Source organism: Oncorhynchus kisutch, unplaced genomic scaffold (assembly GCF_002021735.2).
Source record: "Oncorhynchus kisutch isolate 150728-3 unplaced genomic scaffold, Okis_V2 scaffold3537, whole genome shotgun sequence".
NCBI lineage: Eukaryota > Metazoa > Chordata > Actinopteri > Salmoniformes > Salmonidae > Oncorhynchus > Oncorhynchus kisutch.
Window position 1 is genome coordinate 809 of NW_022265482.1, and position 11,781 is coordinate 12,589.

Consider the following 11,781-nt stretch of genomic DNA (forward strand, 5'->3'; position numbering starts at 1 on the left):
CCTAGGGGGCCGGCAGATAAATGAATAAATAAATACATACAAATAAATAAATACAAATAACTATATAAATATATAAACAGAATGGAGTACCGTGATTAATGGACAGTCCAGCGGGCATCAGCCTATGTAGCCAAGTGATCATAGGATCCAGGGGCAGCAATAGAAGGAACAGGGGAGTCGCGGAGTAGTCGTTACTACGCTATCACGCGGGCGAAGCGGCATTTAAAGTTAGTAGCCCGGGGCTAGTAGAAGCGTCTACTCCGACGGAGGCCGATTGAAGACACAGAGGATGGAGTATTTGTCGGCAGACCTGTCGTGGTGGTGCGGCGCGGTGCCGTGTCGACTAAGGATCCAAGCCAGGTGGCGAAAGAGGTATTGTAGTTGTAGTAATTTAGTTTTCTATCCGGGAGATGTGCCTGGCTCACGGCTAACTGGTGCTAGCTTCGGGGCAGAGGCGTCAGCCTCTATAGCCACTCGGTAGCAGCGGTTGATCCAGTGCCAAGGTCCAGAGCTTACGGCAAGGATCCGGTGGAGTAGTGTGAAGTGTAAATTTCCCAGCTGTCAGCTTTACATCTGAAGGTTGTATAAGATGAATGAATAAGTTTAAGAATACTTTTGAAAAGCTAACAATGAGATGTAGTCTTCTAAATCAGAATTGGTTGTTTTATGGTAATTTATGCACAGTCAGTAGCCACGCCCAGGTGAGCACAACATGATGAGACGGCCCCCTTTTCTACCCAAGTATAAAAGCCACCGTGACGCAATTCACACTAGACCACGGTGTAAGCTAAGGTTGTACATGGTTGAATTTCTAAGACCATACAGCGTTGGCTACACGACTAGAAATGGGTTAAACTCTAAAACATTGCCACAGAAGGAGCAATCTCATACGAGGCCTCTTCAGTCTGCAGCTGGAAATGTACTTAGCCTAGGACGAAGAATACCGACAACCTCCGAAACACCTATTCTATGCGACAACATGGTATGCCTGATGTATCCACTAGGAACGCAACCAGACTTTTCTGTCGATTCCCTCCAGCAGATGGACCTGCGACAACAGAGAGAAACAGCAACATGTTAATAAGTAACCCATGTATGAACTAATTGTGAGTGTGTTTTATGTAATTCTGTGATTGATTAAGTTCGTTAGTAAATAAATCATTAAGCCAATTTGTATATTGCTGATTCATGATTCTATGCTAGGGTTCGTGCAGATATCCAAGGGTTTGCGACATTCAGTAATGACACTGATGAGGTAATACAATTAATTATTAATAAGCGACTGTTTTGATAAGATATGAAAATATGAGTTATATTTGGGAAATTGACACTAAACACTTTCTGTGGTGCCCCGACTTCCTCGTTAAAGTTACGTGATTAGTTTTATTGCGTAATTAAATTACACAGATAATTGATTTGATAATATACAGTCTTCATATTTAATGATAGTCAATAAACTTCCTCGTTAAAGTTACGTGATTAGTTTTATTGCGTAATTAAATTACACATAATTGATTGATAATATACAGTCTACTATGTCAGGTAAATAAATCACGAAAGAATATAACTTTCCCTGACATCACACTTATACATTGTAATTTTCGATTTACCTGACATAGTAGGATGGCTAACATTCGATGTCTGCGAAGGCGTTGTCTTCTAGCCAAGATATGAAATGCAATCATAATTGACTAGTGCATAAAAGGCACAACAGTTCCATGATGACTGAGAACACAACCGTGGGATGAACAAGTGACACATTTCTGGGCGGTCCATTAATAATGAAATAATTCTTCCCTTGCCCTGCATGTGTCAACTCATCAGACGTCATGACACCATCACTTTTCTGCTCTTTTGCACACCAGTATCTCTACTTGCACATCAAAATCTGCTCATCTCTCACGCCAGTGTTAATTTGCTAAATTGTAATTACTTCGCTACTATGGCCTATTTATTGCCTTACCTCCTCACGCCATTTGCACACTGTATATAGAATTTCTTTTTTTTTTCTATTGTGTTTTTGACTGTGCACCTGTTTATTCCATGTGTAACTCTGTGTTGTTGTTTGTGTCCCACTCCTTTGCTTTATCTTGGCCAGGTCGCAGTTGTAAATGAGAACTTGTTCTCAACTAGTTTACCTGGTTAAAATATGGTTAAATAATTTTTTTTAAATTAGAAGTGTCCACTTAATTTGAGGGCTGAGGGGGGAAGGTGTGTATTTTAAGTGTTTGGAATGCAGCCCTATTGTGTTGTATTGGGATTGTGCCACAGAGCATTATGGGGATTCTACGTGGTGAGAAATTTAGTGACGTTAGATAGAGATTAAAAGTGGAGAGTGATAGTTGAGCATTTTTTTTTATATTATTCAATTCAAATTAGTTTTTTTAAATTACAGGAGAGCGAGGAGGTATATTAAATATTTTTCTTGGTTTTAGAACTTTATTTTTGTATGCAGTTAGCAAGCCAAATTTAAATAAATGACACGAATTCCAGTAGCTAGCTAGCGTTACCAGCGCGAGTGTGCAGTTATCTCCTCCAGAATGGTAGAATGGCCAACGCTGCCGAAAATGTTGTGGATTTTTTTTGGTTGAAAAAACATTTTCATTCTCTGGGGTACACGGAAAAGGTGCGAATTAAAAGCGAGGGTCGACCTCTGCTTGAGATCGGTTTCATGAAGAAGGTGAGGGTGTTCAATACTAACTGCTATCAAAAGTAGAACTGGTTATTAGGGAGCCTTTCGTCAAGTCGCCTGTACTGCCTGCATTACAGCCTAAACGCCCTGTCCATCCGATCAGGGTGAACTAATTGGTAATATGTATTTCTAGTCCATTTGTGTCAGGAGAAAATGTGATCAAATTTAGTGTATATATATATTGGACTGGCTAGGCTGCCTATACGTTTTTAATTCAAAATGATTAACGGGAATTCATCAATCAACATGATGACGATGGCAGACAGATGTGAGTAAAAAAAAAAAGGCCAACAGTTGCATAGGCCTGCATGATGCAAACATGCATAAAGCAAGCACAGCCCTGTGAGTTACTGTCACGTTCTGACCTTAGTTCTTTTGTTATGTCTTTGTTTAGTATGGTCAGGGCGTGAGTTGGGTGGGTTGTCTGTTCCTTTTTCTATGTTTTGGGATTTCTGTATTTGGCCTGGTATGGTTCTGAGGCAGCTGTCAATCGTTGTCCCTGATTGAGAACCATACTTAGGTAGCCTGGTTTAACTTTTGAGTTGTGGGTGATTATGTTCTGGGTGTTCCACACTGAACTGTTTCGGTTTGTTATTTCACTTTGTTATTTTTGTATTTTGTCATTCAGTTTGTTCTATTAATAATGGACACTTACCACGCTGCGCCTTGGTCCTCTCTTTCTCCCAATGACGAACGTCACAGTTATATTGTCTATCAATTCTTGTCTATGTGTCTGGGTTGAGGAAATCCCCCTCCTAATCTAGTCTAAATACAATTGATATGAACAAATATAAGGTAGCTGCAGTTTGACAGGTCTGCATCCCCCCCAGGAGTTAAAAAACAACATTTGACCTGATTAGGAAAAACTGGTCCCATCAGAGCCCATATAAAACGTTTTTACAAGTGATTAATCACTGTGTTACCTTATAGGGTCCAGAGTCTTCCTAGTGAGATTAACATATAAGGAATAACTCCAGGCCTCAGGGGGTAAACATTTCCCCACCTCTCTGGGACCTATTGTGCCACCAGTCAGCTTGCAGTTGTCAGTTATTGTCCGGTATGTGGATGATCAGGGCTTTATTCAGGAATGTTTCTTGGGCTACTTTGTACAAAGCAGTCATCAAAGCAACGGGTGGCTATTTGAAGAATCTCAAATATAAAATATATTTACATTTATTTAACACTTTTTGGAGTTACTACATTCTTCAATGTGTTATTTCATAGTTTTGATGTCTTCACTATTATTCTACAATGTAGAAAACAGTAAAAATAAACACCCTTGAATGAGTAGCTGTTCTAAAACTTGACTGGTAGTGTATATACAGGGTATAGTGTGTGTATGTGTCAGGATATGTGTTGTGTCAATCAAATTGATGGAAATGTTTCCCTCAGAAAGCAAGATGGATTGTATTGATGAGAGAATCAAAAGAGATGCCGCCCTTATGTGGTAAATATAAAATATGTATTTGTTTTGTCCTGTTTTTGTTATATTATCACCTTTTTAAATTGAGTGATGTGTTGACAGTTGAATCCAATGAGGGTTAACACCCCTGATTCTGTGATGTGGCTAACCGGCAAGGTGCACAGAAGGTCAAAGCCTGTAAGTCATATCTGACCTAAAAACACATAAACATTAGTTATGCATTCTATAATGAGAAAAGCAGTGTTTAATTCGTTCTTTACTGTTTACAGCCAATCATTGTGAGCTGTGGGCAGGACCAAACATCTGGGGATGGAGCATCAATCCAGAGCCTCTCAGCCAGGTCACCTCTGCTATTCCCATAGAGACACAACAGATAGATCAATCTGATTCATATGGCCATTTTGGTTGGCTTGGTTGAATTGACAATCATCCATTCAAGATGCTAAAGAATCATATACTATGGAAGGTCCTTGATAGTAAATGCCAGTGTATTCTATGGCTGCCATGAGTACATGCCTTTCTCTGTCTCCTCAGTCTGGAAGGGTGACTCGGCTGATAGAGAGAAAATATGATGACGTGATCTCATCCTCCAGTTCTGATGACTTTTCCATCTACTCCTTCACTGACTGTGAATCTGAGGTAAAAGAGTTGTACCCTACCGTCCATGTCTTTGTTGAGTGACATCACTGGGAGGAGGATGGTCTGACTAGTTGACTCTGATACACAGTGTGATGATGAGGATCATGAAAGGAGGACACCACCGCTGAAAATTGAGAATGGAAATGTGACAAAGCTTGATGTGAGGGATATGGACGAGGATGATCTGTCTCTCCACTTCTTCGATGAGTCAGACTTCCTGGTAAGTTCTGCATATTAAATATTTTTATATAAATACATGGGGGATTGGAAATGATGCAGACAATGACTTATTGAGTGTAGTCATGTATCTGCAATGTGTATAGAGTAGTTATAAAGTATTTCTACAGATTGTGTTGAACATAGCACTTCCCTGATATGTTACGTTACATTATGGTCCTACAGAGCCCAGGGAAGGTCTCAGGTCCTGTATCTGTCAAGAATGGCCTCTCTCCCCTTGTGACCTCAGCACACCGGACCCTGGCGAAGCCCTACGGGCCCTGCCCTCTGCTGTAGGCTCTCCCTACCCAGTAAATGTTCCAAGGCCTCGGACTCCTCTCAACCCTGTCATTATCGCTCCGCCCCGAACAGAGAACTTCCAATACCGCCACAGCCCTCGCCTGGCTCCCATCACCAACCTGAGTGAGAGGCTGCTCCAGGAAATGGCTGGAGTGGCCCCACAGGTGAGAGGAAATACAAGAAGGGAATATTGGCCGTAAGTCCTTCTATAGTATAGCATAAGTCCTTTTCTAGTATAGCTCTAGGTATAGTAGCTCAAGAGAAGAGAACCCATAAGCTTACATTACTTTATCTCCTTGTCCAAAATATTCCGGAAGGGAAGGTCAATAAGAAAAAGGGCAAGGCCAAAAAGAATTGAAGCAAGAGAAGGCCAGTAAGACGCAAAAGATGGGAAATGTTGGAGAAAGTAAGGAGGAGGACAAGAAAGAGGAAAAGAAGAGTTGAGAAATAGAGGAGAGAGAAGTGGGACATAACCAGGGAATACTAGATTAGAGAAATAGAATGAGGGTAGCAGAGAAAGAGCAGCTATCTGATGTGTAAGTGCAAACTTAAGCAATAAGGCACGAGGAGGTGTGATATATGGCCAATAATCACGGCTAAGGGCTGTTCTTATGCACGACGCAACACGGAGTGCCTGGATACAGCCCTTCGCCGTGGTATATTGGCCACATACCACAAACCCCCGAGGTGCCTTATTGCTATTATTAACTTAATGAGAGCAGTAAAAATAAATATTTTGTCATACCCGTGGTATACGGTCTGTTATAAACTGGGTGGTTTGAGCCCTGAATGCTGATTGGCTGACAGCCGTGGTATATCAGACCATATACCACAGGCATGACAAATTATTCAATTTTACTGCTCTAATTACGTTGTTAACCAGTTCATAATAGCAATAAGAAACCTTGGGGGTTTCGTGGTATATGGCCAATATACCACGGCTAAGGGCTGTATCCAGGCACTCCGTGTTGTGTTGTGCGAAAGAACAGCCCTTAGTTGTGGTATATTTGCCATATACCACACCCCCTCGTGCCTTTTTGCTTAAATATACCACGGCTTTAAGACAATCAGCATTCAGGGATCGAACCACCCAGTTTTATAATACTATTTATTCTCCTGTGGTTTTTGATTGACAGGTTTCTTTAGTGGCTGCTGTCCAAACTGAGATGTTCAAAGAAATAATGGACAACTATTACTTCTACCACACACACACACAGATGTGAGTATTGGTTATTCCTACAACACACACAAACGTAATTTCAGGACAGGAACTATGATTAGCAAAATACATATATTGGTCTCATTCTTATATTTTGAGACATGCAGCATTATTTAAATAAAAAAATATATTGATCCCCATACAGCCTATGATAATGAATTGGATTTACATGCTTAGGCTTGGAAATATAGCCAGGAAAAGTAAAGGACAGCACCAACCTTAGGGCATTGTCACTGGTATTGGGGTCTTAGGTCTCCTTTGGCCAAAGTGAAGAGTTGAGGGCCCCTTACTGGTCTCCTTGCAATATCTGGTCTCCCACACAGAGATGGAAATCTACACCTGTTTAGGCCTTGGAGGATATGGCTTCAGATGAAAGACAGCAGAGAGATGCAGAACGTAAAAGCTTCAAACACATTGATATGCAAATGCAGGACCATTATAAACTGAAGTGGAGCATGCATCTGGTCTGAAGCATGTCAAAAGAGTATAAATGAACTGGGACTGGAGGAATACATCACATTTAAACTAAATTAGCATGTATCTGATTTAGCTACACTCATCTGTACTTGAATGGTGCTGTTTGAAAAGTGCATTTCCAATAAAGCTTTTTAAATTGCAGTTATTTGTGTCAGACAGATTTTTGTCTTAATTAATTACATCAGGGGTTCTTAAACTTTTTACATCAAGGGAATATTATTATACTGATATTATATTACCTATTATCAGTGGAGGGGATTTATTCTGTTGCTTTGGACTGTATCCCACGGTAGGTGGCGGTAGTGAACCAATAAATAGTTGTATTGCTCGCCAGAAACCCAACCAGGCTGGCAGACAGTTGTTACCGTGCAACGAGCAGACGCTTGCGAAAAGTACTAGCTACAAAATTGGCAAAATTGCCTGCTGCTGTATACATAGCGCGCGTGTGTGTATGTTGCTAACCTAGCTAGTTAGCTAGCCATCAATAAAGTTCTTAATGTTACAACATGGCAGACGGCTTGAGCACCCACACCGGACTGGCTGCCTATCGTTCCCGGGATGCTGTCAAAAACCTTACAATTAAGTAAGTTGCAGTTGGCTTTTGTGTGGCTTTTAGTCCTTGCATTAGCATACAAGCAAGACACTGTCGTTAGCTAACGTTAGCTCTCAAAGCAGATGATGATAAACACCCAGTCTATTGCTTGACCTGATCCCTGAGTTTGCCATGAAAACATGGCATTTAGCTAGCTAGAATCCTGTTTACTTTGTTTTATATTTACAATGGTGTTTACAGGATCCGTATTCAGAGAGTCACCTCCACAGCAGCCCTCTCCCAACACCTTCAGCAGCAGGTTTGGACTCAACAGGAGAGGGGAGGCATTGAGCTGGACACCCTCAACTCACAGACTCAATCAGGTGTTAACACTGTTTGAAACAGGAAGATGATGTTAGATGTTTTGAAACAGAAAGATGTCAGATGCTTCTTAGTTGAGTAGATGTCATTTTCGTGGTGACTAGATATGGACCACAACATCTTGGTTTTGTTTCAGCCAGAAATGATGAGGAGTTAGTGGTAGGCTGGCAGGAGAAGCTGTTCAGTCAGTGTCCTTATAACAAATAAGAATTTACTGTTTAGGATAGTTTGATGTTGCATAGTAAGGTGTGTGTGCACACAATATGAAGTGGTTGTGTTCCAGAGTGAGTCAGTATGCCAGACTCCGCTGGAGAGACAATACCACACAGGTCATGGCTCAGGAGCGGACCAGGGGCAGATGGAACTGCAGGATTTTTACCTACACCGATTCTGACTGCTACACCAATTTGGAAGGGGTGGTTTTCAACAGAATCTCCATTTCTGTAACGGTTCTGTAACCAAAGACGCTGGGAGACAGGAAGCAAGTATAGGGGGAGGATTTATTCATAAATAGACATGAAACTAAAGACGAACAGTGTCTGGACAAGAGAAACAAAACAACATCAATGCAGACATGGGAATGAAACTGAGGAAGTGACAGATATAGGGGAGGTAATCAATGACGGGATGGAGTCCAGGTGAGTCCGATGAAGCGCTGGTGCGCGTAAAAATGGTGACAGGTGTGCGTAATGATGAGCAGCCTGGCGACCTCGAGCGCCAGAGAGCGGGAGCTGGAGCAGACGTGACAATTTCATTATTCAAAACAAAGCATTTACCTATTTTCTGTCCAAAAGAAACGTTAGTGTTTTAAAGCTGTTTTTGATGTACTCACTACAGCATTCCCAGAGTATGGTGACGCAGGTCAAGTCCAATCCTACCTTACTGGCACATAGGATGGCCAATGTCAGACACAGACGACAGGACAGACGCCCAGTGTAGGTCCCTGTTACTCACCAAAGTTAATTATTATGTAAGTGAATGTAATTGAAGCAGCATTGATGCGTCTTTTTGCTTTGAAGACAGTGTACCGGTATGTTCACACTACACCATACCCTTGTATGCAAAATGTGTTTGTGTGTATTCTGTTGGTCTGCAGTGACCGCACCATCCCCACGTCCAGGCTGATTACCTGGGACCCCTCGGAGGACTTTGTGAAGACCAGCCACATGGTCAACACACCTGTACAGACCATGCACATCATGGGGAACCTGGGACCAGCGGGCAAGTGAGTAGCACAAGGGGGAAAACCACTATGTAGCCTATACACGTATTACACTGCTTTGTATGTAATAACTTTGAAGTAGATTCCAATTCAGGCATTGAAAAGTGGCATTTTATTATTGTATTTCTCAGACTTGGCCAAAAGGAGAAGGAATGCTTGTCTGCACGATAAGAGCAGATGGAAATGGAGTGGTTACCATCAAACCAGACTTCAACAAAGGCAAGGAGCCCTACTGGCCAGTGACCCGCACCCGCTGAAGTCAAAATGTTTTACCCCTAGCTCAAGTAAGGGTCACTTACTTGGTAGCAGAATTCATACATTCCCAGCCATTTACTGTGTTATGATGCTGTGTGTTTGCACCCAAGGTTGAGATGGAGGGGGAGAAGAGGGAGGTGTGGCGTCAGACCAGAGGAGACGGAACAGCAACAGTGCATATATAGACGTGAGTGACTGAGTGTGTAGTGTTATTCACTGTTGGTGTACTGTAATAATACTTGTATTATAGTTCATCCCAAAATCAAAACTTGGAAGATGTTTTTGTATCCCAAAGTGGCCTCATGTCAGATTTGTCCTTATGCATGTACATACAGTACACTGATGAAATATTATTATAGCCTTTCATGCAGGTTAGATTATTTTCTATGACGATGACCTCTCCTCTCTTTTCCTCCTTTCAGCGTTATGTACGTCATAAAGACTACCTCAACAGCTTGGTTGGCCAGGACTGAAATGGTATGCATGTAGTTTGTAACAGATCTTTAACACAAGTTGTTTCGTCAGCAAAGGTCATCTCAAATCCAATTTTATTTGTTACATGTGCTGAATACAACCTTACAGTGAAATGGTTATTTACAAGCCCTTTAACCAACAATGCAGTTTAAGAAAAATAAGTGTGAAGTAAAAAATGGATCATTTAAATAAAAGTAACAAATAATTAGAGAGCAGCAGTAAATAACAATTGCGAGGCTATATACAGGGTGTACCGGTACAGAGTCAATGTGCGGGGGCACCAGTTAGTCGAGGTAATAGAGGTAATATGTACATATAGGTAGAGGTAAAGTGACTATGCAGAGAGTAGCAGCAGCTTAAAACAGTGGGGGGTGCAAAAGGTCTGGGTAGCCATTTGATTAGCTGTTCAGGAGTCTTATGGCTTGGGGTAGAAGCCGTTAAAAAGTATTTTGGACCTAGACTTGGCGTTCCGGTACCGCTTGCCATATGGTAGCAGAGAGAACATTTTATGACTAGGGTGGCTGGAGTCTTTGATAGTTTTTAGGGCCTTCTTCTGACACCGCCTGGTATAGAGGTCCTGGATGGCAGGAAGCTTGGCTCCAGTGATGTCCTGGGTCGTACGCACTACCCTCTGTAGTGCCTTGCGGTCAAAGTCCGACCAGTTGCCATACCAGGCAGTGATTCAACCATTCAACCATGCTCTCGATGGTGCAGTTGTAGAATTTTTTGAGGATCTGAGGACCCATGACAAATCTTTTCAGTCTTTTGTGGGGGAATAGGCTTTGTTGTGCCCTCTTCACGACTCTTGGTGTGTTTGGACCAAGATAGTTTGGTGATGTGGACACCAAGGAACTTGAAGCTCTCAACCTGCTCCACAACAGCCCCGTCGATGAGAATAGGGGCGTGGTTAGTCCTCCTTTTCCTGTAGTCCACAATCTCCTTTGTCTTGATCACATTGAGGAAGAGGTTGTTGTCCTTGCACCACATTGTCATGTCTCTGACCTCCTTATAGTCTTTCTCGTCGTTGTCGGTGATCAGGCCTACCACTGTTGTCACCGGCAAACTTAATAAGGTGTTGGAGTCGTGCCTGGCCGTGCAGTCATGACTGAACAGGGGTACAGGAGGGGACTGAGCATGCACCCTCGAGGTGCCCCCGTGTTGAGGATCAGCGTGGCGGATGTGTTGTTACCTACCCTTACCACCTGGGAGCGTCCCGTCAGGAAGTCCAGGATCCAGTTGTAGAGGGAGGGATTTATTCCCAGGGTCCTTAGCTTAGTGATGAGCTTTGAGGGCACTATGGTGTTAAACACAGAGATGTAGTCAATGAATAGCATTCTCACATAGGTGCTCCTTTTGTCCATGTGTGAATGGCAGTGTGGAGTGCAATAGAGATAGCATCATCTGTGGATCTGTTGGGCCAGTATGCAAATTGGATTGGATCTAGGGTTTTCTGGGATAATGGTGTTGATGTGAGCCATGACCAGCCTTTCAATGCACTTCATGGCTATAGACGTGAGTGCTACGGGTTGGTAGTCATTTAGGCAGGTTACCTTAGTGTTCTTGGGCACAGGGACTATGGTTGTCTGCTTGAAACATGTTGGTAGTACAGACTCAGACAGGGAGAGGTTGAAAATGTCAGTGAAGACACTTGCCAGTTGATCAGCGCATGCTCGGAGTATACGGCCTGGTAATCCTTCTGGCCCTGCGGCCTTGTGAATGTTGACCTGTTTAAAGGTCTTACATCGGCTGCGGAAAGCGTGATCACACAGTCGTCCGGAACAGCTGATGCTCTCATGCATGTTTCATTGTTACTTGCCTCGAAGCTAGCATATTAGTTATTTAGCTCGTCTGGTAGGCTCGTGTCACTGGCAGCTCTCGGCTGTGCTTCCCTTTGTAGTCTGTAATAGTTTGCAAGCCCTGCCCATCTGACGAGCGTCAGCGCCGGTGTACG

General features: G+C 42.6%; 1 protein-coding gene and 1 long non-coding RNA gene across 10 annotated transcripts; both read left to right on the forward strand.

Moving 5' to 3' along the window:
* Window positions 1-2,273: 2,273 nt before the first annotated feature.
* LOC116371691 (uncharacterized) lies at window positions 2,274-7,107 on the forward strand. Of its 9 annotated transcripts, none has more exons than XR_004208980.1 (8): window positions 2,274-2,680; window positions 4,085-4,139; window positions 4,218-4,292; window positions 4,385-4,754; window positions 4,843-4,974; window positions 5,157-5,434; window positions 6,407-6,489; window positions 6,813-7,107. XR_004208980.1 is itself a non-coding variant. In XM_031820587.1 (8 exons), the coding sequence occupies exons 1-6, from the start codon at window positions 2,549-2,551 to the stop codon at window positions 5,265-5,267; spliced, it is 606 nt and encodes a 201-aa protein (XP_031676447.1). In that variant the 5' UTR covers window positions 2,278-2,548; the 3' UTR covers window positions 5,268-5,466; window positions 6,407-6,489; window positions 6,813-7,101. The 9 variants fall into 9 exon arrangements, 5 of the variants coding, with proteins under 5 accessions (XP_031676447.1, XP_031676444.1, XP_031676443.1 ...); XR_004208981.1 differs by having other exon boundaries at window positions 2,275-2,680; window positions 4,085-4,292; window positions 4,385-4,455; window positions 4,650-4,754; XR_004208979.1 differs by having other exon boundaries at window positions 2,277-2,680; window positions 4,385-4,455; window positions 4,650-4,754; window positions 6,407-7,107.
* A 200-nt stretch (window positions 7,108-7,307) lies between these two features.
* LOC116371690 (uncharacterized) lies at window positions 7,308-9,923 on the forward strand. Its single transcript, XR_004208977.1, has 7 exons — window positions 7,308-7,549; window positions 7,760-7,881; window positions 8,717-8,814; window positions 8,976-9,104; window positions 9,233-9,385; window positions 9,467-9,543; window positions 9,779-9,923. It is a non-coding gene; the product is annotated as an uncharacterized LOC116371690 (long non-coding RNA).
* Window positions 9,924-11,781: the final 1,858 nt, after the last annotated feature.

What these genes read in the sequence shown, in the direction of transcription:
- LOC116371691 (XM_031820582.1), top strand. Translation starts at nt 2,549, where the DNA reads ATGGCCAACGCTGCCGAAAATGTTGTGGATTTTTTTTGGTTGAAAAAA. An exon ending in AGAGATGCCGCCCTTATGTG is followed by an intron (nt 4,140 to 4,384) that starts GTAAATATAAAA and finishes TACTGTTTACAG; the next exon opens with CCAATCATTGTGAGCTGTGG. An exon ending in ATCCAGAGCCTCTCAGCCAG is followed by an intron (nt 4,456 to 4,649) that starts GTCACCTCTGCT and finishes CTGTCTCCTCAG; the next exon opens with TCTGGAAGGGTGACTCGGCT.